Source organism: Brassica napus, chromosome A5 (genome assembly GCF_020379485.1).
Source record: "Brassica napus cultivar Da-Ae chromosome A5, Da-Ae, whole genome shotgun sequence".
In the NCBI taxonomy this organism is placed as follows: Eukaryota; Viridiplantae; Streptophyta; class Magnoliopsida; order Brassicales; family Brassicaceae; genus Brassica; species Brassica napus.
In genome coordinates this window covers 23,364,754-23,388,958 of record NC_063438.1, presented here as the reverse complement: position 1 = coordinate 23,388,958, position 24,205 = coordinate 23,364,754, and the positions used below count along the sequence as shown (strand labels likewise).

The 24,205-nt window shown below is 34.2% G+C and overlaps 7 protein-coding genes across 11 annotated transcripts; 5 read left to right on the top strand and 2 right to left on the bottom strand.

The window, feature by feature from the left end:
* The first annotated feature begins 396 nt into the window (after nucleotides 1-396).
* On the top strand, nucleotides 397-2,153 carry LOC106406036 (cytochrome c oxidase subunit 5b-1, mitochondrial-like). Of its 2 annotated transcripts, none has more exons than XM_013846624.3 (6): nucleotides 397-704; nucleotides 920-1,002; nucleotides 1,075-1,125; nucleotides 1,595-1,661; nucleotides 1,757-1,836; nucleotides 1,960-2,153. In XM_013846624.3, exons 1-6 carry the CDS (start codon nucleotides 530-532, stop codon nucleotides 2,029-2,031), a joined length of 528 nt encoding a protein of 175 aa, XP_013702078.2. In that variant the 5' UTR covers nucleotides 397-529; the 3' UTR covers nucleotides 2,032-2,153. The 2 variants fall into 2 exon arrangements, with proteins under 2 accessions (XP_013702078.2, XP_013702077.2); XM_013846623.3 differs by having other exon boundaries at nucleotides 399-704; nucleotides 917-1,002.
* Nucleotides 2,154-2,235: 82 nt separating this feature from the next.
* On the top strand, nucleotides 2,236-4,305 carry LOC106406037 (cytochrome c oxidase subunit 5b-1, mitochondrial). Its single transcript, XM_048779812.1, has 6 exons — nucleotides 2,236-2,687; nucleotides 2,924-3,009; nucleotides 3,148-3,198; nucleotides 3,551-3,617; nucleotides 3,788-3,867; nucleotides 4,004-4,305. The coding sequence occupies exons 1-6, from the start codon at nucleotides 2,519-2,521 to the stop codon at nucleotides 4,070-4,072; spliced, it is 522 nt and encodes a 173-aa protein (XP_048635769.1). The 5' UTR covers nucleotides 2,236-2,518; the 3' UTR covers nucleotides 4,073-4,305.
* Nucleotides 4,306-4,616: 311 nt separating this feature from the next.
* LOC111198230 (cytochrome c oxidase subunit 5b-1, mitochondrial-like) lies at nucleotides 4,617-6,662 on the top strand. Of its 2 annotated transcripts, none has more exons than XM_048779815.1 (6): nucleotides 4,617-4,888; nucleotides 5,090-5,172; nucleotides 5,243-5,293; nucleotides 6,004-6,061; nucleotides 6,171-6,250; nucleotides 6,386-6,662. In XM_048779815.1, exons 1-6 carry the CDS (start codon nucleotides 4,822-4,824, stop codon nucleotides 6,452-6,454), a joined length of 408 nt encoding a protein of 135 aa, XP_048635772.1. In that variant the 5' UTR covers nucleotides 4,617-4,821; the 3' UTR covers nucleotides 6,455-6,662. The 2 variants fall into 2 exon arrangements, with proteins under 2 accessions (XP_048635772.1, XP_048635771.1); XM_048779814.1 differs by having other exon boundaries at nucleotides 4,655-4,888; nucleotides 5,087-5,172.
* Nucleotides 6,663-7,675: 1,013 nt separating this feature from the next.
* On the top strand, nucleotides 7,676-10,571 carry LOC106406038 (cytochrome c oxidase subunit 5b-1, mitochondrial). The gene is made up of 6 exons (XM_048779813.1): nucleotides 7,676-7,996; nucleotides 8,200-8,285; nucleotides 8,387-8,437; nucleotides 9,819-9,885; nucleotides 10,056-10,135; nucleotides 10,272-10,571. The coding sequence occupies exons 1-6, from the start codon at nucleotides 7,840-7,842 to the stop codon at nucleotides 10,338-10,340; spliced, it is 510 nt and encodes a 169-aa protein (XP_048635770.1). The 5' UTR covers nucleotides 7,676-7,839; the 3' UTR covers nucleotides 10,341-10,571.
* A 4,559-nt stretch (nucleotides 10,572-15,130) lies between these two features.
* Nucleotides 15,131-17,834, top strand: LOC106397127 (acyl-protein thioesterase 2). Its single transcript, XM_013837684.3, has 9 exons — nucleotides 15,131-16,141; nucleotides 16,268-16,379; nucleotides 16,521-16,557; nucleotides 16,659-16,728; nucleotides 16,817-16,921; nucleotides 16,992-17,142; nucleotides 17,228-17,310; nucleotides 17,406-17,499; nucleotides 17,574-17,834. The coding sequence occupies exons 1-9, from the start codon at nucleotides 16,111-16,113 to the stop codon at nucleotides 17,656-17,658; spliced, it is 768 nt and encodes a 255-aa protein (XP_013693138.2). The 5' UTR covers nucleotides 15,131-16,110; the 3' UTR covers nucleotides 17,659-17,834.
* LOC125609039 (monothiol glutaredoxin-S15, mitochondrial) lies at nucleotides 17,813-19,492 on the bottom strand. 2 transcript variants are annotated; one of them, XM_048779811.1, is made up of 7 exons: nucleotides 19,399-19,492; nucleotides 19,164-19,296; nucleotides 18,694-18,834; nucleotides 18,494-18,593; nucleotides 18,337-18,403; nucleotides 18,083-18,161; nucleotides 17,813-17,997 (listed from the first exon to the last, which is right to left on the bottom strand). In XM_048779811.1, exons 2-7 carry the CDS (start codon nucleotides 19,233-19,235, stop codon nucleotides 17,941-17,943), a joined length of 516 nt encoding a protein of 171 aa, XP_048635768.1. In that variant the 5' UTR covers nucleotides 19,236-19,296; nucleotides 19,399-19,492; the 3' UTR covers nucleotides 17,813-17,940. The 2 variants fall into 2 exon arrangements, with proteins under 2 accessions (XP_048635768.1, XP_048635767.1); XM_048779810.1 differs by having other exon boundaries at nucleotides 19,417-19,491.
* Nucleotides 19,493-22,818: 3,326 nt separating this feature from the next.
* LOC106403035 (late embryogenesis abundant protein 76-like) lies at nucleotides 22,819-23,953 on the bottom strand. 2 transcript variants are annotated; one of them, NM_001316221.1, is given in 4 exon segments: nucleotides 22,917-23,052; nucleotides 23,055-23,079; nucleotides 23,082-23,707; nucleotides 23,796-23,893. In NM_001316221.1, coding segments are annotated over 4 exon segments (801 nt in total). In that variant the 5' UTR covers nucleotides 23,850-23,893; the 3' UTR covers nucleotides 22,917-22,956.
* Nucleotides 23,954-24,205: the final 252 nt, after the last annotated feature.

Sequence of the window (24,205 nt, the reverse complement as noted above, 5' to 3'; positions counted from 1 at the left end):
ATTATCAATTGGTACAACAGTATCATAATCATATAAGCATATACATCACTCAGATTTTGGTTCTCTTATAAATTAAATTGTGTACATAAAAGTTAAAAAATATTTTAATTTAAATATTATATCTTAGGATATACCAATAAATATTATTTTATTAGAGGTTTATTAAATATATAATTTATTTTAAATATGAATTCAGACTGAATTTGTTACTATATTTTCATATAGTTTAAAGCGTATAAACAATTTGTAAAAAAAACGCAATTTCTCGAATAATAGTTTAGGTAATTAATTTAGTAGATGTATAAAATCATCACTATCACTCACTGTGTATCCTGTAGTTTGACACGTGCGTAATGTAAATACGCGTTAATTTCAAATAAGAGTGACCAATTCCAATTTAGAAATATTCAGTTTCTCCCAAAGTGCCGGCCACTAAAAAAAAGGAGCATCGGAGAAGAAGAAAAACGTTCGCTGAGGTGTGACCTGAGATCACAAAACAAACAATCTCTACTCGACCATTCATCACACCATGTGGAGAAGAATCGTATCCTCTCATCTCAAAGCCCTAGTCGCCGATGTCGCCGCTGCTTCTCCTCGTCGTTCAATAGCCACCACCACCGCGAGACCCGTTCACTTCCATCGCGCTGACAGTCCCGCTTCTTCTTCTTCTTCCGTCGCCCCTCGCTGTTTCAGCTCCGAATCAGGTGGTATATCAATTGCTATATAGTTTTTACATTTTTAGATCTCCTCGCCGCCTCCTTGTGATTCTGTTTATGCTGCGATTCGATGCAAATATCGCCGTATTATCATCTCAATCGCTTCACCACTGTTCTATCTTAATTAATGCTCACGTCGTTGTTAATCCAAGTTTTTTTTTTGTGTGGTGAGTGACTGTTATTATCCTTTTACTTTGCAGTAGAGACAATAGCGAAGAAGAAGGTGGAGGATGTTATGCCCATTGCAACTGGGCACGAGAAGGAGGAGCTTGAAGCTGAACTTGAGGTGCTTCCTTCCTCGTGTTTTTTGTTTTGTTCTTTAGTTGAATAAATCAGATTATTGTTTTCTTGGATGCAGGGGAGGAGGCTGCTTGACATTGACTTCCCCGAAGGTCCTTTTGGAACTAAGGTTTGTTATATTTCTATTTAAACACATTGTTCTCGACTCTAACTGTCTCTATCTTGATCTTATTCACACCGCCTAGTTTTACACCACATCAGTGTTTCTAACCATCATATATTTAGATTCACACTAACTCGGGGTAGCTAAACATTTAATCCAGTTTAGCTTATTTCATTGATCTCATTGATCAAAATATTTACTGATAAAATTATATTGAGTCCGGTTAAGTTTATTCACTCATATCCATCGCCCAGCACTGTCTTGCGTGCAGCTATCACTTCTGTTATGTCCACTTTAATCTTGTCAATTGTCAAATTACTAAAATCATTTAGGAGTGCAGAATATATTGCATGCTGCATAACACAATTGACATTTTTCATGTCATTCATCTCTTGAGTGAGTAGCATTCATTTTTCGTATGGCTAACATTTGATGTTTGTCATCTTATTGATACCCTAATTGTATTTACCCTTAGGAAGCTCCTGCTATAGTAAATTCCTACTATGACAAGCGTATTGTGGGATGCCCTGGTGGTGAGGGCGGTAAGTTCACCTCATCATTGAATGTATCTAACAAACCAAAGGATACTCTATCTATGAATGAGTTGTCTGATAGACATTCCAATTGAAAACTGCAGAGGATGAACACGACGTTGTGTGGTTCTGGCTGGAGAAAGGAAAGTCTTTTGAATGCCCGGTTTGCACTCAGTACTTTGAGGTAAGTTAAAACTCGTATCAGCTAATGGTAAACACACAGTCATGCCTCAGACAGATCTCTAAAAGGATTAGATCAAGAGCTATTTATGAAAATATTGAATTGGTTAAAATGCATGTGTTGCAGCTAGAAGTGGTTGGTCCAGGTGGACCTCCTGATGGTCACGGTGATGAAGACGATGAGCATCACCACTACTGATTCCAGCTTCTCAATTAGCCGCAAGTTTTACATTTTGTTATCATATATTTTTTTACAGTTATTTATCGAAATAAAAAAAAATCCAAACGTTGGTGAAACATAGTTGAAAAATGTTTTTGATCGTTTTAGAACAACACACATGATCGAAGTTTATAAATGCAAAGTACTATAGCCTATTTATATATTTAAGATCAAAAGCTGACACATTCAAGATTTTATCTAATTCAGGTTCTAACGTTCGAACCCTGGCTAGGCAGCATTACCATTTATACAGAACAAGTAAAAGCGATTGACACGTGCGTAGTTTTTCTCACGTACGAGTTAAAAAAGAGTGAGGAGACTTTCTTTTTTTTTTTTTCCGTCCCAAAAGTCAACAAACTGAGAAAGCAGCATCGCATCGGTGAGAAGAGATTCCAGATTCGCTCGCTAATAATATTTGGAGTCGGGAGGGGTGACCTGAGATATTCACGACACACAACAAATAATCATGTGGAGAAGAATCGTCTCCTCTGGACTCAAAACCCTAGCCTCCGATGTCGCCGCTGCTTCTCCTCGTCGATCCGTAGCCACCACCGCCGTGAGACCCTTGAGGTTCTATCTCGCATCCAATCCCGCTTCTTCTTCCGTTATCTCTCGTCATTTCAGCTCCGAATCAGGTATCGCTGCTACACTTTTTCCAGATCTCGCTGTATAATAATCATTAGGTATCGTTCGCTGTTATCTCTTATATATATTCATAAAAATTTGTATTGGTCTCTGAGATTGTTAATGCGTTACCTAACAGAACCAAATTAATGTCGCTATTGAATTTAAGTTTATGATCTCTAGTATTGGACTCTGTCTACCTAATTTGATACTATTAGAGAGTGAATGACTTTTAATACCTTTGCAGTGGAGACCGTTGGGAAGAAGAAGGTGGAGGATGTTATGCCCATTGCTACTGGACATGAAAAGGAGGAGCTTGAAGCGGAACTTGAGGTGATTCTCTCCATGAGTATGACAGTGTGTGCTTTACCGCAGCTTCACCTGTGATCATGTTGTTACCCCTTTGAATGTTTCTGAGCTCTTCACTTGACTAAATCAATCTTTTTTTCTTCTTTTTTTTTATTTATGCAGGGGAGGAGGCTGCTTGACATTGATTTCCCTGAAGGTCCTTTTGGAACTAAGGTTTGTTTACTGTCTACTTTTTAAGATATTGTCTCCAAATTTCACGTTACGTCGTCATTAGAGCTCGTAAACAAACCAACAGTGCTTCATTTAAGTCTAGTGTGGTAAATGGTTAGCCTAGTTTAGGTTTTTTAGTGATCATCATACATCCGGTGACTTATATCTCATCCAAATTGAATTGGATTGAGTCCCGCTGGTTTACTGACTGACCCTTATGGCTCTCAACTTGCACCAAGCACATTTACTTTCCCCATGTCTAATTGAATCTTGTCTAACTTTAACGCCATCCTTTCTTCATATTATCTGTTCATGTATTTGATACATATATGCTGACCAAATTTTGATTTCTCAGGAAGCTCCTGCTATCGTAAAGTCCTACTATGACAAGCGAATTGTGGGATGCCCTGGTGGTGAAGGCGGTAAGTTTATCCATTCTTCACTCTTTAGTGGTCATAAAATGATGAGAAGAGGCATAAAATGGATGGTTTTCTCGTTAATTATTTGCCTCATTGCAAGATTTTGATGTAACAATATGTTTTTCATCGTATGACACATCTACTGACCATCGATTTGGTCTGATCAACTGCAGAGGATGAACACGATGTTGTGTGGTTCTGGCTGGAGAAAGGAAAGTCTTTTGAATGCCCCGTTTGCACTCAGTACTTTGAGGTAAGTTAAAACTCGAATTAGCTTGCTCTAAATGGTAAATAAATAGTCATAGCTCAGACGAGTCTGTAAAAGGATGATAAGAGCAAGAACTCGTTGAAATTTGAATATTGAATCGGTTAAAATGTATGTGATGCAGCTGGAAGTGGTTGGTCCAGGTGGACCTCCCGATGGTCACGGTGATGAAGACGATGAGCACCACCACTGATTCCGGCTTCTCCCTTGCTGCGAGTTTTGCTTTTTTTTTTTTTAATTATTTTTTACTGGAATAAAAAACATATGCTGCTGGTGAGACAGTTAAAAATGTTTTTGATCCTTTTGGAACAACACTTCGGTATCGGAAGTTGTCAAAATGCCTAAAAATGTTTTACTTTTGTACCAATTCTTGAATCAGAATCATTCTTGCCTTTTGCATATTATTATATACTCTTACCCTTTTAATTTTGTGGTTCGATGTCTTTTCATATTGGACGTTTTGATCGTGTCCTTGATTCCTTGTGAACGGCCATATAATTCAATATATTATCATCGAAACATCGATTTTCTTCCAACCTTGTTGATTAATTGGTTTAACACTAATTACTCATACAATGCACCTACGTGTTATTTTTTCATTTTATGTAATACTTGTATACAAGTAATAATGTGAATAGAATTTATCAAATCATAACAAATATGTTAGAATAATAATTATATAATTTTATACATTAAAAAATTAAATATAATCAAGATATATATGTATTTATATATTGCCGGATCGGATCAGATATCCGCTTCCCAAAATTTTAATATTTGTGATTTGCTTTGATTTTAACGGTTATTGACTTTTAGTATTTGCTTTGCTTCGAAAGTTTACGGATATCTGAAATTTTCGGATCGAATTGAAACGCATAGCGAATCGAATCAAATTTAAATGCCCAACCCTAACTGTATATGTATCCTGTGTAGTTTTGGCACATGCGTAATCTCGCTTCTTCTTCTTCTTCTTCTTCCGTCATCCCTCGCTGTTTCAGCTCCGAATCAGGTGGTATATCAATTGCTATATAGTTTCTACATTTTCAGATCTCCTCGCCTCCTTGTGATTCTGTTTCCACTGGGATTCGATGCAATTATCGCCGTATTATTGTCTCAATCGCTTCACCACTGTTCTATCTTAATTAATGCTCACGTCGTTGTTAATCAATTTTTTTTGTGTGGTGAGTGACTGTTATTATCCTTGCAGTAGAGACAATAGCGAAGAAGAAGGTGGAGGATGTTATGCCCATTGCAATTGGGCACGAAAAGGAGGAGATTGAAGCTGAACTTGAGGTGCTTCCTCATGTTTTTTTTGTTTTTCTCTTTAGTTGAATAAATCAGATTATTGTTTTCTTGGATGCAGGGGAGGAGGCTGCTTGACATTGACTTCCCCGAAGGTCCTTTTGGAACTAAGGTTTGTTATATCTCGCGACTCTCACTCTCACTGTCTCTATCTTAATCTTATTCTCACCGCCTAGTTTTAAACCACATCAGTGTTTGTGTTTCTAACCATCATATATTTAGACTCACACAGAACTCGGGGTAGCTGAACATTTAATCCAGTTTAGCTATATTTCATTGATCTCATAGATCAAAGTATTTACTGATAAAATTATATTGAGTCCAGTTAAGTTTATTTACCCATATCCATCGCCCAGCACTGTTTTGCATGCAGCTATCACTTCTGTTATGTCCACTTTAAACTTGTCAGTTGTCAAATTAAACTCTTGATATTACTTTTGTCATATTTATTCTTGTGAACAATGTACTTGGATAAATAAAACTCTTTTGAGTTGTATATGGGGTTTTGGTGAGTTCCAACAAGTCTTCGAGCTGTGTTTTGTCAGTTTACCTTGGTCCACTGCCTATGATGCCTTATATCCATCGATTGTAACATGAAACATGTCCAAGCGTCTGTAGATGATGATACTCAATTTCTTAGCATTCCTCGGTATCTTTTCTGAATTACTAAAATTATTTAGGAGTGCGGAATATTGCCACCCTGCATAACACAATTGACATTTTTCATGTCATTCATCTCTTGAGTGAGTAGCATTCATTTTTCGTATGGCTAACATTTGATATTTGTCATCTTATTGATACCCTAATTGTATTTACCCTTAGGAAGCTCCTGCTATAGTAAAGTCCTACTATGACAAGCGTATTGTGGGATGCCTTGGTGGTGAGGACGATAAGTTCACCTCATCATTGAATGTATCTAACAAAGGGAAAAGGATACTATACTATCTATGAATGAGTTGTCTGATAGACATTCCTATTAAAAACTGCAGAGGATGAACACGACGTTGTGTGGTTCTGGCTGGAGAAAGGAAAGTCTTTTCAATGCCCGGTTTGCACACAGTACTTTGAGGTAAGTTAAAAACGCGTATCAGCTTTGCTCTAAATGGTAAACACACAGTCATGGTGGCTTAGACAAATCTCTAAAAGGCTTAAGATCAAGAGCTATTTATGAAATATTGAATTGGTTAAAATGCATGTGTTGCAGCTAGAAGTGGTTGGTCCAGGTGGTCCTCCTGATGGTCACGGTGATGAAGACGATGAGCATCACCACTGATTCCAGCTTTAGCCGCGAGTTTTACATTTTGTTTTCATATTGTTTTTACAGTTATTTATCGGAATAAAAGAAAATTCCACCGTTGGTGAAACATAGTTGAAAAATGTTTTTGATCGTTTTAGAACAACACACATTATCGAAGTTTATAAATGCAAAGTACTATAGCCTATTTATATATTGGGACTATAATGGAATAAACCCTCAACTATTGACATATCCATATTTAAATCCTCAAGTATTTTTACAATGAAATAAATCCTTAAGTAAATTCTGTTAGAAAAATCGACCCACCGTTTTAACTGATGTTTAAACTCAAACACTGTTTTTGCTTTTTACCATTTGAATAAAAAAACGACAAGGCTTAGCACATAAACAACAAGTTTTATTTAAAGCACACATAGTTTGGTTGCTAGCAGTATTTTTACACCTGACTTGGCAAACTCATGAGTTATCCGATAAGTAATCCAATTTGGGTTTTAAAAAATATTTATTATTTAAAAGTTTGATAAATTCTGTAAAAAAATCATTAAACCCCGCAATTCCGCTATCAGTTAAACCACCAGACAAACTTAGTAAAAAAAAATTAGATTTTTTTTTAATTTATATTATTAAAATCTGTGTTGTGTTCCAAACCAAAAAGTAGGTTTTCATTTTTTATTAGATGATATGATTTGGTATCATTTTCTTTTTGTTATCAATAACTTATTACAATTTTTATGTTTTACTTTTAGTTTATTTGAGATTTAACTCTTAACTTGTTACAAACATTGTAATTTCAATTATTTTTAAATATTTTTACGAGAAATGAAAATTAAAAAGAAAACAAATATTTTGTAGTTTTTGATAAAATTCTTGCATGTATATTATTTTAGTAGATGCATTATTGTTTTTTTTTTTGTTTTTAATGCATTTTTATTTTTTTTATTTTAAATAGTATAAAGAAGAAAAAATGTTAGGTTATAAACGTTTGTACAGACGGAAGTCTAACTTTTTGTAACAGATTTTACTTAAGGATTTGTTCCATTAAAAAAATACTTGAGGGTTTAAATATGAATGTATAAATAGTTGAGAGTTTACAAAAATAGTTGAGGGTTTATATATTTAAGATCAAAAGCTGACACATTCAAGATTTTATCTAATGCAGGTTCTAACGTTCGAACCCTGGCTAGGCAGCATTACCATTTATACAGAACAAGTAAAAGCGATTGACACGTGCGTAGTATTTCTCACGTACGAGTTAAAAAAGAGTGAAGAGACTTTTTTTTTTTTTTTCCGTCCCAAAGCATCGCATCAGTGAGAAGAGATTAGAGATTCCAGATTCGGTCGCTAATAATATTTGGAGTTGGGAGGGGTGACCTGAGATTCACGACGCAAAACAAATCATCATGTGGAGAAGAATCGTTTCCTCTGGTCTCAAAACCCTAGCCTCCGATTTCGCCGCTGCTTCTCCTCGTCGATCCGTAGCCACCACCGCCGTGAGACCCTTGAGGTTCTATCTCGCATCCAATTCCCTTTTCCCTCGCCATTTCAGCTCCGAATCAGGTTATATTTCGTTGCTACACTTTTTCCAGATCTCTTCAGCCTAAGCAGTGGATTCAGATTTAAAATCTGTATTGGTCTCTGAGATTGTTAATGCGTTACCAAATTAATACTCTCATGTCGCTACTGAATTTAAGTTTGTGATTGGACTCTGTCTACCTAATTTGTTAGTATTTGAGATTGAATGACTTTTATTAACTTTGCAGTGGAGACCGTTGGGAAGAAGAAGGTGGAGGATGTTATGCCCATTGCAACCGGACATGAAAAGGAGGAGCTTGAAGCTGAACTTGAGGTGATTCTCTCTTTGCATTTTACCATATACACACAGTGTGTGCTTTACCGCAGCTTCACCTGTGATCAATCTTGACTTTTTCATTGTTTTCTTGAATGCAGGGGAGGAGGCTGCTTGACATTGACTTCCCTGAAGGTCCTTTTGGAACTAAGGTTTCTTTACTGTCTACTTTTTAAGATATTAGAGCTCGTAAACAACAAACCAACAATGCTTCCTTTAAGTCTAGTGTGGTAAATGGTTAGTCTACTTTAGTGATCATCAAACATCCCGTGACTTATATCTAGGGCTGGGCAAATAAACCGAACCCGAAAATCCGAACCGAACCCGATCCGATAAAAATGAATCCGAACCGATCCGAACTCGAAATAAATACCGAATGGATCCTGTTTTTTTGGTATTTTGGGTTATGGGTATTATCCGAACTGGACCCGGACCTAAATGGATATCCGATAGAACCCGAAACATTTAAAATCACAAAAAGAACTTCTACCAAATATGATCTTAATTCTTAATATGTATCCAAAATACTTTAAGATATTATTGAACTTCTAAAATAATTATATGTTACATGAAGGTTGGTGGTGGAATGTGGCGGTTGATGCCTGAAGTTTTTAGATTTTGGTTTTGTTTTTATTGAATAATGTTTCTCATTTCATGAGAACTTATTTTTTGTTTTATGATTTCATTTATCTGGTTTTTTTCTATCACTAATTATGTTTATCTTTCGCTTGATTTTGAATGATCATGTTTGATGTTTTTTCTTATTTTTGTATCGATTTTATTTATGTTTTGGCTATTAAAATATGTACAAATCATGTTTTTAAAATCCGAAGAACCGATTTCATTTATGTTTTAGTTACAAAATAGGTACAAATCATGTATTTTTAAACCGAAGAACCGATTGGGACCCGAACCCGAAAGTACAATGGGTTATACCGGTTCTTTGAAGATTTACTAACCCCGACCCGAACCCGATAGAACCCGAACCGGTCCCGAACCGAACTTTTATATAACCCGAATGGGGTTGATTTTGATAAACCCGAAAAACCGAAACCCGAATGGCTAAAACCGAAACCCGATGGGGACCCCGAATGCCCATGCCTACTTATATCTCATCCAAATTGAATTAGTATTAGTTCCATGAGTGAGGCACTAGTTTGGATTTGAATCATATATGGGATTTAAATGGTCCATTCAACAAGTCTTTAAGCTGTGTTTGTTAGTTTACCATGGTCCACTGCACATGATGCATATGTTCATGATGATGGCGAAAATTTTCGTATGTCACATACAGCATCTGGCTGGTGTCTATGGATCATGGAGATTTTGGTTTAAGAATCATTTCTCGGAATAACTGAAAATCATAGGCTTATATGATTGATGAACTGCGCATGATGTGTGACTGTATAACACAATTTGAGACATTTGATCTTTTTCATTTATTGTGTCATTTTATTTTCGATTGAGCAGCATTCATTGTCGGTTGTCTACCGTTTGATACATATATATGCTGACCAAATTTTGATTTCTCAGGAAGCTCCTGCTATCGTAAAGTCCTACTATGACAAGCGAATTGTGGGATGCCCTGGTGGTGAAGGCGGTAAGTTTATCCATTCTTCACTCTTTAGTGGTCATAAAATGATGAGAAGAGGCATAAAATGGATGGTTTTCTCGTTAATTATTTGCCTCATTGCAAGATTTTGATGTAACAATATGTTTTTCATCGTATGACACATCTACTAACCATCGATTTGCTCTGATCAACTGCAGAGGATGAACACGATGTTGTGTGGTTCTGGCTGGAGAAAGGAAAGTCTTTTGAATGCCCCGTTTGCACTCAGTACTTTGAGGTAAGTTAAAACTCGAATTAGCTTGCTCTAAATGGTAAATAAATAGTCATAGCTCAGACGAGTCTGTAAAAAGATGATAAGAGCAAGAACTCGTTGAAATTTGAATATTGAATCGGTTAAAATATATGTGATGCAGCTGGAAGTGGTTGGTCCAGGTGGACCTCCCGATGGTCACGGTGATGAAGACGATGAGCACCACCACTGATTCCGGCTTCTCCCTTGCTGCGAGTTTTGCTTTTTTTTTTTATTATTTTTTACTGCAATAAAAAACATATGCTGCTGGGTGAGACAGTTAAAAATGTTTTTGATCCTTTTGGAACAACACTTCGGTATCGGAAGTTGTCAAAATGCCTAAAAATGTTTTACTTTTGTACCAATTCTTGAATCAGAATCAGTCTTGCCTTTTGCATATTATTATATACTCTTACCCTTTTAATTTTGTGGTTCGATGCCTTTTCATATTGGACGTTTTGATCGTGTCCTTGATTCCTTGTGAACGGCCATACAATTCAATATATTATCGAAACATCGATTTTCTTCCAACCTTGTTGATTAATTGGTTTAACACTAATTACTCATACAATGCACCTACGTGTTACTTTTTCATTTTATATCTATAAAATAAACACGGCGGCCAAGAGCGGTGACCGGTGGAGGTTAACATCAAGGCGGCTTTTATTCTCTCGCTATCTTTCGATTCTTTCCTAACGTTTTCTTCTTAAATTATCTTCACAAATGGCTAAAAAAAACTTAAAAACCAAATTAATTGAACTTGATTTACCGAAAGTGAAAGTATCAGATTGTTAATATTTGAAAATTGCGTCAGTTCTTATTCATTCCATATGCCTTTTTATTGTCATATCATTATATGTTCACAATGAAAAGACCACGCATAAACCTAAACAAAAGCTAATTAGCAATAAAATAGAAATAAAAACGACAAAAGGACAATGTTTTCAAAAAAATGCGCGAGGAATATATTCCAAAAAATACAAAAGAGTCTTGATTTTTTTTTAAAGGAAACAAACTATAAAGAAGAAAGAACGTCGGAGTTCAATATTCTGTTTCTACTTAAGAGTCTAAGACAAATCACCAAATAAACAGTTATTCTCTAATCTCTATTGATGTTCGACACAGCTTGCCCTCGCTACGAACCTCTCGTCTTCAGAGCTCAGACATGCATGCATGCATAGTATAAACATCTAAATATATATATTTTTTAAATTAGCATACATGCATATTATAAAAGTGTATAAATATATGTTTCTTGCGTGAAATTACTATGGTAGAGAAATCATATTATGCCTTGAGAAGTATGAGACAATTTTACCTTTCACAAATTAAATAATAAAATTAAGCACGTATATTTTGTTTGCTGACTAATATAAACGTGTTATAAATATTCCTTTCATATTTATATCCATTGTTATTTGTTTTGCTATGGATACTAGATATATAGCTAGATTTAAGAGTTGTACATGATAGATTATTGTTTTTAAACAGATGTAAAAATAAATATAACAAAAGGAGTGTTGTCGATAAATCGACGTAGTTTCTATATCATAATACAGTGTTAAAATTGTAGAACAAGACATGACTACCCGTTTATTGGACGTTTACTTTACTTTATAACATCTCTAGTGCTGAAAAGTTATGCCTAGTACTATTTGCCGATATAATTACACTATCGTAACGATATCAGATGCCGCTTGTCCCCAATTAGAGTATTATAAAACTTGTACATTGCCTGCAAAAAGATAAATGCAATATGATTAATTATGTTAAATACTTTATCCCCTACAATTAACATATTCAATGTCTTATCCATACAGTAGCAGGACATTTCATCCTTCACTAACCCTTTCACTTGCTAGTTGCTAATTGCTATGACAATAACTTGTGAGCATTTATACTCCTAGAAACTTAGCAAGGCATCTCGCGTCTTGTCTTATGTATTTATTAATTAAAAAAGGGGTATAAATGACTCCCTTAAATTAATTACGGTAGCAGAGGTATAGCATATATACTATCACTGATCGAATACTATAAATAACATCATAAATGCTCCTTCTGGTCGATGTGCTCGATAATAATAATTAATATTTGTACTTTATTTGGAAATGGAATATTTAAATTGGTACAAACAAATTATATAATATGTAGAGAAGGGAAAAGGGATACAAGTTTTGTCTGAAAATATGCTGTTACAAATGAAAACCAAATAGAATTTTAAGTTGTCGAATACAATATTTTTTTTAAATGATCGAACTTCATAGTAGTGCTGGAAGCATCCACTGTATTGTTTTATGTCAATTGATAAGAAAATCATAATGTAAATATGTTTAAATTAACTTTTTAATATTGGTTGACTATTCACCACCAATTGAAGTTGTTTCTTAATGAAAGCGGTGGGTCACTAAAAGAGTTGACTAACCAAAAGCTAAATACAAGTTAAAAAAAGGACCGCGAGAATATGGCTTGCTTACAAAAGTTGTTGACCTTTGTTAAAAGTTTTGTAATGTGGTGCGTCATTATAAAGAAATATGTCAAGTAACAGTTCAAAGTTCAAACTAATGGATAGATCTAAAACATTATTTCCATTCTATGTTTGTTACATAAGTTACTATTGTTTAACTAATTTTCAAATAAAATACTTGCATGCACCTTAAATATCACAATAAAATTACTCAGCCATTGAAATACCATATCTGATACTCGGTAATAAATCATTCAATTTCTATTACCAGTTAACTTTAACTAGTCAAATAGTTAAGAGGTAACGTTGATCAAAAAAAAAAGTTTAAGTGGTAACAGTTGGTATTTTCTTTACGAAAGATATATAGTAATCATACCATGAAATCTATGGAGATCTTTGTGGTAGAGATGGAAAACGAGACAAAAGTCAATTATTACGCGTATGCTATGTGACGTATCCAATATCCATCTGACCATGCCCATTTCCAGTGAACTTTTTTGGTTTTGAAATTTAGCATGATCTTTTTCTGGCTCCATGCTTTTTAATGTAACGTGTTAAATTGTTAGTGGGCGGTTTCGTTTCAATATATAAAACCGTATTTAGGAATAGAGAAAAAGACTAAAATAGCACTAAACCAAGTTTTTGTTCCCAAAGTAGCACTCAAGGCTCAAAGTCACAAAAATAGGTTTCATTAAAGAGGTAATGTACATTTATACCCCTAGGGTTAATTAATCCAAACCTTAGGGTTTAGAGTTAAGGGGTGGGGTTTTGGAATTAGGGTTTAAAATTTTATAAATAATAAATAATAAAATAAAAAATAAAAATTTTAAAAACAGTTTCAAAAAGTATTTTTAAATTATAAAAATAAAATCTGAAAAAAAATAAAAAAAATTGAAATTTTTTTTTAAAAGAAAAATTATAAAAATTTCGAATCTGAAAACATATAATCTGAAACTATATAAAAAAAAAGTTTTATTTTTTTTATTTTTATTTTTTTTATTTTTATTTTTATTTTTTTTATTTATTTTAGTTTGTTTATTTAATTTTAAACCAAGGGTATTATAGATATTTTACCCTTTAATGAATGTCATTTTTGTGACTTTCTCCTTCTAGTGCTATTTTTGAGACATAAACTTCAAAAGGTGCTATTATTGACAATTGCCCTTTAGAATATGATCGGCTACATTGCTTCAAATATAGTATAAGTGAATTGCTTAGAGTCTCAGACGGTCAGACCCATTGCGATTTTATCATCATGTAGGTCACACTCCCACTAAAGTTGTTTTTCTTTTCTAATTTATTTTATTAATATAACGTAGATAAATACTAATTAACCTCACCTAATATACAATTACACGTGTGTAAAATACAAATTTTAATAATTTTCGAACCCATAAAAATTTCCACTGTTCAGAACACTAGCACTCTTTTAAAGTCAAGAAATATGAGGATCTTGATAATTCAAGTGGACCAAACGTACTAAACACCAGAAAATGTCAATGTCTAAGAAAACAACTGCATTAATGCATAACTATAGAGATGGATAGAAGAAACTTTTAAGAATATTTTATAAGTTTTAACAAAAGATAAAACTCTTAACAAAATCAATGTAATGTTATTATCGTTGGCGTGTTACCATCCAATATTCAAACCCGCATGCGATCTGAGATGCATGTTACTGAAAAAACTTGTTAACAACAAAAGGACCCTAGAAAAAGACGCAATGAGACAAAACTTATACAAAACACTACTATATTAGAAGAGCTGGCCAAATATAATGTAAATGTTTAGGTTATAATATGCATTTAGATATAATAAACTGTTGTTAATACAATCTTTTATCTATATATTAAGAAAAATGACTGTGGGTGAAAAATGAAAATAGTGGCCAGGATAACTCTACAGTGTCAAACAAAAGAGAGTAATGAAAAGAAGCGTTGAAGGAGATGAGAAAAGATCAAAGGCTTTTTTGATTTTATCGCTTCCCGCACATGAAGTCCAGGTTGGTCACTGATGTTTCCTACGCATCATCATTACACTCAGTGCTTTCAGATTTTACAAATCCAAGAACCCTATAAAAACCTTAAATGTAATCTCCTTGTCCACTGTGTAATTTTAATCCTTTTTATCTGAGAAAGTTTCAGCTTTCTGGTTAATGCGTATCCATCAATCTTCTCACTTTCATTTTTTTCATTAAACAAATGATTGAACAAGAAGATTTTTCTTTTAACCTTTTTTTTTTGGCTCATTCTTCTTTTCTTTTTCAGTTTTGGATTATAACCTCATGTTTCTAGTAATATACTTATGTTATATGTATATAGAATTAATATTCTTTTACGCGGTAGAGTTTATTTTCCCTCCACTGTCCACAAAAGCATTGATTCTCTCTTTTTGCAGCTACCTCTGCTCTGGTTTTGATTTTGATTCCTTCTGTTCCCAAAAATATTTATTTCTTAGTTTTAAATATATATAAAAAAGAAAGAAATTTTGCATGTATGGTTTCTCTGGCCTTCTCTTAGGCCAAGTCCAACCACACGGTAAAACAGCAAAATAGTGCATTGATTTGATGTTTCCTCTCTCCAACCCAACGGTATATCAAACTGCATTTTAGTGTCATTTTCCTTTTTGCTACAGTGACACACCATATTTGGTGCAACACTGTAGCAGACGGCAAAAGTTTTTTTTTTGTTTTTTTTTTGTTAAAACTGTTTATTTATGTATTGTTTAATTATATTTGATTTGTATGATTAGTTTATAATTGAATGAATTTTTTTAAGTTATATCACCATTGTTTTGTTATATTTTAATTGTTATAAATATTAGGGTGTATAAAACAAATATAAAATTAAATTTTAAATACATAACAAAGTTTAATTCAAACATTTGTAGTTGGAATATTATAATATTTAGATCTAGTATGTTATAATTTAACTTTTGCTTGTGTGTTTAATTAATTAATATAACAGTATGTATTAATAATAATGTTATTATATAATGTAAATACACTTAAATATAATTATTATTTTAGTTACAATTTTAATATTAGTTAATATATTTTAGTCATAAAACTATTAATATTTATCAAAATTATTAAAAATAAAAGAATTTGATTAATAATAAAATAATGAAGAATATTCCTTTTTAGTGTAACATTTGGTGTTGTGGTTGGAGACACAAAAACATTTAGTGCTAAAACTACACTAAAATAGTGTAATTTTGACACTAAAATGGTGTCATGGGTTGGAGATGCCCTTAGTAGTAGCTTTTGTGTAGCTGGTGCACACATTTAACCTCCCATAGTGAATGATTCTGATTCACATCTCCTTTCCTTTTTATTCCTTCTCCTCTCCTCTCAACATCACCTCAAAACTTCTCTATAAATAAGCATCCCCCTCCCTAACCTTCTCTTATATTTTCCATCATCGTGTGTGTTTATGACATTTGAAAACTCTCCACCAAAAAAATCGTAGTGAAAAACAAAACAGTCCATTGAACAACAATGAGCTATTCTCATCAAAGCATGGGTTCTGGTCAGTTTCTACTTCTTTTTTTTACTCTATATTATGTAATATTTAATGCGTTGTTACTGTATGCTAGTCATAACTCTGTTTTTGAGATTACTCTTCTTCAATATGTTTCTGGCAAAATATTTGTAGGCAGTAGAAGTGGAAGAGGATATGAGTTTGGAAGGACTTATGTTGTGAGGCCTAAAGGAAAACACCAAGCTACTATTGTTTGGTTGCACGGTCTTGGAGACAATGGCTCAAGGTAATATAATAATCTCTCACTTGCCTTGTACTTATGATCAAAAATCTCCACTTCTTGAATCTTGAGGCAAGTCAGTATGCCTAAACAAATGCTCAAAATGACTTGTAACAGAATCTAACTGTGTCTATGTTCTCTCTGCAGCTCGTCTCAGCTCTTGGAGAGTCTGCCTCTTCCAAACGTAAGGGATCCATGAAAACAAACACATTTGGAAGTACTTTCATGTATTACTTAACTCTCATTGAATGGTTTCTGATAAAAAAGATTATATGCTATGCACAGATAAAATGGATTTGTCCAACTGCTCCTTCGCGTCCTGTTTCACTTCTTGGCGGATTCCCTTGCACTGCATGTAAGATCATTCAACTTCTCTAAACTTCAAAAAACAGTCTTCGAAAGAGATAGCTAAACTATAGAAACCAAACTCTTTTGCTTCTCAGGGTTTGACGTAGGAGAAATTTCTGAGGATCTTCAAGATGATATAGAAGGCTTAGATGCTTCAGCTGCACATATTGCTAACCTCTTGTCAACTGAACCAACAGATGGTAAGAGAAGCAAAGAGTTTCAACATCACAGTCTCTAGCTTAACTTGATAATGTTGTTTGTTTGTTTCAGTCAAAGTTGGGATAGGAGGTTTCAGCATGGGTGCAGCAATAGCTCTCTACTCCACAACGTGCTATGCTCTTGGACGTTATGGAACCGGACATCCTTATACTATAAACCTACGAGCTACTGTAGGACTTAGTGGTTGGCTTCCTGGTTGGAGGTATTTATTTTATTCTCTACAACCACTTCATGTCACTAGTTTATACATTGACTAAATATTTAAAACGTTACATATAACAATGCAGGAGCTTAAGGAGCAAAATAGAAAGTTCTAATGAGGCTGCAAGACGTGCTGCATCAGTACCAGTTATACTTGCTCATGGAACTTGTATGCACACATCATTCTGTAATATAAAGTTGGATTTTACTGTTTCAAGATAGAATCTGATTTTTGTTTACTCTGGATATGTTATTTGGTTGCAGCGGATGATGTAGTTCCTTACAGATTTGGAGAAAAATCTGCGCATTCACTTGCTATGTCTGGATTCCGACAAGTTGTTTTCAAACCATATGAAGGGTACGTGTTATAACATCTATACCAAGTTGCTACTGTTTTGGTCTGAGATTCTAAGGTTTATTGTGATTGTGTAGGCTTGGTCACTACACAGTTCCTAAGGAAATGGATGAGGTCGTTCAGTGGCTCGCTTCAAGGCTTGGTCTTGAGGGATGGCGTTAAGCTCCAAAAGCATCTCTATATCTATATTTTTATACATGGTGTTAGAACATAGTATATGTAATGGATGGGTTTCTTGGGGGTATACGGCATTTTCTGTTTCAAACTGTTTTGTATTTTACTTTTGCACTTGTGCTCTTGGATTTTTGGTTATAAATAATGAAATAAACGTTTGTTCATACCAAGATTCAAAAGATTTTGAGTTTCTTGTGACATTATTGCCAAAAACAAAAACATAATAATTTCATTCAAATCAAATCGAATCAACTCAAAACCTCTAAAAGTTTATTGAGACTTTTGGTTTCCAGAGACGTCTTTAAGCTTTTCCTCAAGTTCACCTTCCTGGAATTGTACAAAAGGACTTGAGATCATAAGCCAAGACAATGGAAAATAAAATAAGACACTTAAAAAGAGTATGCTCATTAACCTTGTGCATGTTAAGGATGATGTCTGAGCCTCCAATAAACTCTCCCTTGATGAAGATCTGTGGAAACGTAGGCCAATGGCTGCACAGAAGAAAGTTTCACGAATCAGATCCAAGCCTATGTAGATCAAATAAATTTCCCATACATCTTGCTAGATACATAAAGCATTACGGAACACATGACAGAACAAGAAGGTAATTATAAGACACCATTGAGAATGAGACTACACAGCTCTCTATATGAAGCATAATCTGACCTGAAGGATTTGACAGCATTTTTCAATTCTTGATCTTCAAGAATGTTTCTAGCACCAATAGGAACATCTGAACGTTACACCAGAAATCACATAACGTTAGATCTCAGAGCTTCAAACGAAAAAGTAAGGCTTCAAAAATGTCATGTACAAAACTTACTATACTGTTGCAGAACTCTTACAGCTAGTGAGCTAAACCCACACTGAGGAGCTTCCGGAACTCCTTTCATGTAGATCATAACAGGATTCTCCTTCACATCCTATAACAATCCAAAAAGCTAAACACCATCAGCAAAACAACTCTAACCAGATGCAAATTTCAAAAACAAAACATCAAATCCAAAAAAGCTCCAAGCTTACATTCTCAACGATATCCTTTAGCGAGTCTGTAGAACCAGAAGGGACTTTCTGTGCAGGCTTGAAATCATCATGCGTGTCTGAATCGCTGGGCACTGTGGAGGAGTATCTCATCATCCCATGTTGGTAGACAGATGCAGATGCCTGCACAAAGAAACCATGTAATAAAACCGTTAAATATCGTTGTAAATTAAAGATTCGAACAGGCAAAAGATACAAACAGCTCACGTAGTGTTTACCTAATCAGGTAGTAATCTTATTTTTTTACTCCAAATATAGAGTAAAAAGACAAGAATACTGTATATCATTGGAGCAAATCCAATTCTATAATAGAGTTACTTTATTTTAGAGTGAAATATAGAGAAAATTATAGTGTAGCATTGGAGATGGTCTAACAGTTAGAATCATAACCCAAAAGGCATTTACTCAAAGAGATGAAAAAAGAAACCCAATTAGATATATAAAAAACTAACCAATCTGGTAGAACGAAGAGTCTGAAGGCTTGTGATTCCTTTAAGAAACTTGCTCGACAAAGCAGCGGCCATCTCTAGATCAAGCAGAGATTGATTTCTTCAGATTCACAACAAAAAGTTTCGAGCTTCTGATCTATACGATATCGAGAACGGGGAAAGGGAAGAAGTCAGAGAGGAAAGTTAACGACTTTCACCGGAATTTTTCAGAAAATTTAAAATAGGAACATGGAAGAACCGAGAGAAGCTATCTTACCTGCTTTGCAACTGTCGCGACCGCTTCTCAATCGAGTGTGACCGAACCAGAACGACAACGTGTCGTCGTTAGTCATAACCTAAGGTGTTATACGGTGTCGTTTATGGTGGTGGTCCGGATCTCGTTCTTGTTTTTTGCTTCGGTTTTCTCCGGTTTAGGAAAAAAATCATTATCAAATTTAATTTAATGGTAAACAAATTGTCTGGTTCTGTAATTTATAAACAAGAAAACAAAGTTACATCTGGTGGACATTGTTATATTATAAAGGTTAAAATCTTTGATGAAGGTAATCTCTTTGAATTTTTGTAAGATTGTTGAAAGTTGTTTGTTTAATCACAAAATCTTCTATACTTATATGAAACAAAACATTCCTTTTGTTTTGTATCTTTCTGTTCTTACGTTCTAGTTTGATATCGTCTTCGTCACGGTCTCACGGACCAAGATTCACATCCTTCATAATATAGTGATGGTTTTCAACGTAACTTTTAAACAAGCTTAACTCATACAAATCAAAACAATATATGAGAGGAATGTGAGAAGAGTTGGTGAGGCATCGCAGCCAGTTACTTGTCTGATCGCAAAGCTTGATAAGCTTATTAGAAACAGAATATCTTCACTGAAAAGGAGGGTAAGAGGAAAATATGAGAAGATGATGGGGGATTGGTTTGACAGAGGCTAGTGGAGTTTAGGAGTTATAGAAGCATATTTCTTTCGGTTTTCATTTATGTCATTGAATATGGTAGCAGATAAAATTCTGTAGAAGGTTTTTTTTATTTGAATAAATTTAAAAAATTTTCAAAAAAATTTTTTTTCCTAAGATCAATAAAACTGGTTAGGTTTAAACATATAAGTTGATTACAGTTCTAATTAATGCTTGAGATCCCTTATATATTAAAAGGGATGCATTGCATTTAATGCGTTCACATTACATTTGCCACGTGTCGATTAGATAGCCCTTCTCACAATTTGTTTCCTTATATGCTTTAATTCTAAAACACACGAGATAAAAGTAATGCAACACCAAAAACTGCGTCTTTGTTAACTTTTTAGAGAAGTTGCAAAAATGTAATACATAAGATACATTAATTATAAAGACTCTTTTTTCGTTCTTTGACTTCAATGGAAACGGAGAGGGTGAAGCGGAAGCTCGGCGGAGGTGGCGTGGCAGAGACAACGACGTCTACGGTCATCAATTTCTTCTCAGACTCTCTTTCCCATGAACTCGCCTGTCAATCTCTCTCTCTCTATGGTTTTATATTTTTTAGGGTACGGAAAGGGTTGCGTTGTGGTGGTGGTACGGTGGTGATGCTTACGCATCTGCTCACCGGAGAGTGAAGACAAAGCTTAATGGTGGTGCGAGTGATGATGACGATGAAATTTGGATTTTGATTTAGGTTTAATTTGTTTTCGACTTACTGCTTTTTTTGGCTTATGTTTAGTGTTTCTTTCAATTTTGGTTTAGTTCTGTAAAATTATTTGAATATATAATAATTTAAAGTGTTTATGTGTAAGTTACGAAAGAATAATCTAATAACATATATACACAAGCTTTCTGATATTTCAAGAACCTTGAGTTTGATTGAAATGTAAATATCAGATTAAATGTGAGAGTTTGTTAGCCCGTAGCTATGTTTTGAAAGAGTGATATTTTACATATTTTGAAGATAAATTGTTTCATACTCGCAAATATATTCATGTTACAGCTAATTCGATATATTGGAATTGAGTGTGATAATACATTGAAAGTTTGAAACGTACGTAACCGATTCTTTTTTGAAACAAAACAAAGAACTCTAAAATAACACTTTTAACCAGTGTTTTGAAACCCGACCCGGATCCGCGATTGAACCAGTAAATTCGGTGACCCAGAAAAAAATCTGCTTTGGGTTTTGTGAAAAACTCAATATTTAGAAACCCACAAAAACCCGCAGAAACTCACTAAAACTCGGAACCTGATAGCGGTTGAACCGCCGGTTGAACCAATAAATAACTTTTACCTTTTTTTAAGTTTTTAGATAATGTTTATATTCTAAGTTTCCAATTAAGAAGTTAGGTGCTGACAAAAAAAAAGAAGTTAGGTTTTCCCTTTTCAGTTTTATATTTGTGATTTTTAGATTTTGATGAAGATTTCATTATGTCACCTGAAGAAAATGAAGTGAACGATAGTAGAGAGAACCAAAATTAGTTGATGTGATTTGATGTTAGGTTATTTCTGTTACTGACAATTTATTACAATGATCTTTCACTTTGAGTTTATTTTGAATTTGAAGTTTAATTTATTATTCAAATTAGAAATATAAATATTTATGAATTTTATATCTTAAATTTTTTTAGATGTCATAACTTTTACTTTGTTACAGAAAATTTTAAATAGTCTAAACTATTTTTTGACATTTTGTATGTAAAATGAAAATAAAAATAGAAAAACTTAAGTTAAGTATTTTCTAAATACCTTTTAAACATAAAATATATACATATCCAAACTATTATTTTATGTTTTAAAAAATATTTAGAAAATATTAAACTTTAGTTTCTATATTTTTATTTTCATAGCTAATATATTATTATATAATAAAATTAATTTATTTATTAACCTAAGATTCACCCGCAGTCGACCCAGTGACCCATTGACCCGGTAAGTCCTTTTAACATAATGAGAAAAAAGGTTTTTGGATAAGCTTTAAGAAGTAAGAACATGCTAACGTTTATTATGGTTGTTAATGTCAACATTGTCACATTAAAAGATACAAAAGCTGGTAATACCACTCCGAGGTTGACTTAAATAATAATCAAACTTATTTTAAGTTTTTGACACTATTTACGATGATGCTGGTGAATTTTTCTGATCACTTAATAAAAAATTTGAATTTTCTATTTTTTATAACTTATAGTATGTCGCCCTTATTTATTAGCTATTGATAATATAATAAGTTTGAAACACTCATATACTGAAGCCAATGAATTTTTCGATGGAGGATTATCTACACCGAATTTTATAGAAAAATGATGTATCTTTCAATTACTAATTGCTTAAGATATTTATTATATATTTATTTAAAAAATGAAGATGATCGCATTAAATCTAACTGATTGTATCAGGTAAGATATCAAGTTTTTTACATAAAGTTTGCAATAATCGATATATATTCCAACTGCAATCTATCACCGAAAGAAAGAAAAATGAAAATCAGTTTAATCGAACAAACCAAAATAAATACAGCTTCCGAATAGTTGTTATATTTTAAAAGAGTTAAATCTAAAAAAATCCAACCTAAAACCAAATCGATGTCCACACTAAACAGATTTAATATCTTCTTATCTTATAAATATTAAAATTAATAATTTTATTCCGCGCAAGGCGCGGGTTATCACCTAGTCCATTAGATAAAGTGGATAATGGTATGGAATTAATAACTGTTTATTTAAAACAAGAATACAAATTGGACGATACAAAAGTTGCAATGGGATCAAATCTAAACTTATTGGCTGGAAATTAGAAGTCTCCAGGATCACCGTCACAACAAAAGATGCATGAGGGAATCACAAACACAAGGACACGACAGAGATAACAAACAAAGACACTGAAAAGTCAAAAGACCAAACAAGACATTATAGAAACAAAAGAAAAGACACGTTCATAATTCTCTTGCTATCATCACTTCCTCTGATAAGTATGATGAGTAGGATCAGTGGTCCGAGTAGTACCAGTAGTGGTCGTAGTTGTGCCTGGATAATGTTCCTTGTCTTCTTCCTCCGTAGCCATCCCAAAAGTGTGTTTCACCGCATCAGCTGCACCCATCGCCATCTGCTTCACTTGCTCACCTGTCTGGCTCAAGAACCCACCGGTCTTGTCTCTACCGGCTTCAGCCGTCTCTTTCGTGTACTGAGCCGCTTCTTGAGCCGTCTCCTTTGTGTACTGAGCAGCGTTTTGAGCCTTCTGCTTTATGGCTTCTCCTGTCTCGGACATGTAACTTCCGGTTTTGTCCTTCGTCTCATGGGCCTTTTCTTGGGCCGTCTTAGCAGCTTGAGATGTCTTGTCTTTTGCTGCTTGGGTCGTCTCATGAGCCTTTTGCTGGGTCGTTTGGGCAGCTTGAGAGGTCTTGTCTTTTGTTGCCTGTGTTGTTTCATGCGCCTTTTGCTGCGTCGTTTGGGCAGCTTGAGATGTCTTCTCTTTCGCTGCCTGGGCCGTCTCCTGAGCCTTTTGTTGGGCTGTTTGGGCCGTTTGGGAAGTCTTGTCCCTGCCTTCCTCAGCCTTGTCCCTCATCGCTCCCATAGCTTGTCCTGTCTTCTCCTGTTATTACACAACCAAATCATCTTTAGAACTTGAAAAGAGAATAAGATACATATATAGATATGTAGACGTATTATATTATTAGTACCTGAGTCTTGCCTCTGGTTTCACCAGCTTTGTAGCTCTGTTGGTTAGACGCCATTTTTCTTTTCTTCAAATGAGCAAATATGAAATGAAAGTTAAAGCTTTTTCTTAAAGTGTTTGTTGCTGTGTAGAAAATGTGTATTGTCTCTCCAAACCATCGAGACATTTATAGTGTGTCTTGGTCGGTTTGAGAACAAGGCACGTGTTGGCATAGAAGACACGTGTATAGCTGCGTGGTGTGTTGAGATTAAAAGCTAATTAAATTAGTGAGTATGGGTGTTGTAGTTTGCCAGTGTTTAGTATGCGGTTTCTCGATCTTGTACGTGTTATCCTGTGTGGTTGCGACACGTTATGGTTAACTGAAGATGCTTGCTACGTGTCAACACCATAAGTGTGGCGCCGCATGTTATAATA

Coding starts and splice junctions, on each gene's coding strand:
- LOC106406036 (XM_013846623.3), top strand. CDS start 530: ATGTGGAGAAGAATCGTATCCTCTCATCTCAAAGCCCTAGTCGCCGAT. Junction 1,003..1,074: donor AGCTTGAAGCTGAACTTGAG/GTGCTTCCTTCC, acceptor TCTTGGATGCAG/GGGAGGAGGCTGCTTGACAT. Junction 1,126..1,594: donor AAGGTCCTTTTGGAACTAAG/GTTTGTTATATT, acceptor ATTTACCCTTAG/GAAGCTCCTGCTATAGTAAA.
- LOC111198230 (XM_048779814.1), top strand. CDS start 4,822: ATGCGTAATCTCGCTTCTTCTTCTTCTTCTTCTTCCGTCATCCCTCGC. Junction 5,294..6,003: donor AAGGTCCTTTTGGAACTAAG/GTTTGTTATATC, acceptor ATTTACCCTTAG/GAAGCTCCTGCTATAGTAAA. Junction 6,251..6,385: donor TTTGCACACAGTACTTTGAG/GTAAGTTAAAAA, acceptor CATGTGTTGCAG/CTAGAAGTGGTTGGTCCAGG.
- LOC125609039 (XM_048779811.1), bottom strand. CDS start 19,235: ATGGCCGCTGCTTTGTCGAGCAAGTTTCTTAAAGGAATCACAAGCCTT. Junction 18,404..18,493: donor AAGAGTTCTGCAACAGTATA/GTAAGTTTTGTA, acceptor TGTAACGTTCAG/ATGTTCCTATTGGTGCTAGA. Junction 17,998..18,082: donor TCATCCTTAACATGCACAAG/GTTAATGAGCAT, acceptor GTACAATTCCAG/GAAGGTGAACTTGAGGAAAA.
- LOC106406038 (XM_048779813.1), top strand. CDS start 7,840: ATGTGGAGAAGAATCGTTTCCTCTGGTCTCAAAACCCTAGCCTCCGAT. Junction 7,997..8,199: donor CCATTTCAGCTCCGAATCAG/GTTATATTTCGT, acceptor TTAACTTTGCAG/TGGAGACCGTTGGGAAGAAG. Junction 8,438..9,818: donor AAGGTCCTTTTGGAACTAAG/GTTTCTTTACTG, acceptor TTGATTTCTCAG/GAAGCTCCTGCTATCGTAAA.
- LOC106397127 (XM_013837684.3), top strand. CDS start 16,111: ATGAGCTATTCTCATCAAAGCATGGGTTCTG. Junction 16,558..16,658: donor AGAGTCTGCCTCTTCCAAAC/GTAAGGGATCCA, acceptor TGCTATGCACAG/ATAAAATGGATTTGTCCAAC. Junction 17,311..17,405: donor TATACTTGCTCATGGAACTT/GTATGCACACAT, acceptor ATTTGGTTGCAG/CGGATGATGTAGTTCCTTAC.
- LOC106406037 (XM_048779812.1), top strand. CDS start 2,519: ATGTGGAGAAGAATCGTCTCCTCTGGACTCAAAACCCTAGCCTCCGAT. Junction 2,688..2,923: donor TCATTTCAGCTCCGAATCAG/GTATCGCTGCTA, acceptor ATACCTTTGCAG/TGGAGACCGTTGGGAAGAAG. Junction 3,010..3,147: donor AGCTTGAAGCGGAACTTGAG/GTGATTCTCTCC, acceptor TTATTTATGCAG/GGGAGGAGGCTGCTTGACAT.
- LOC106403035 (XM_013843875.3), bottom strand. CDS start 23,849: ATGGCGTCTAACCAACAGAGCTACAAAGCTGGTGAAACCAGAGGCAAG. Junction 23,708..23,795: donor AAACCAGAGGCAAGACTCAG/GTACTAATAATA, acceptor GTGTAATAACAG/GAGAAGACAGGACAAGCTAT.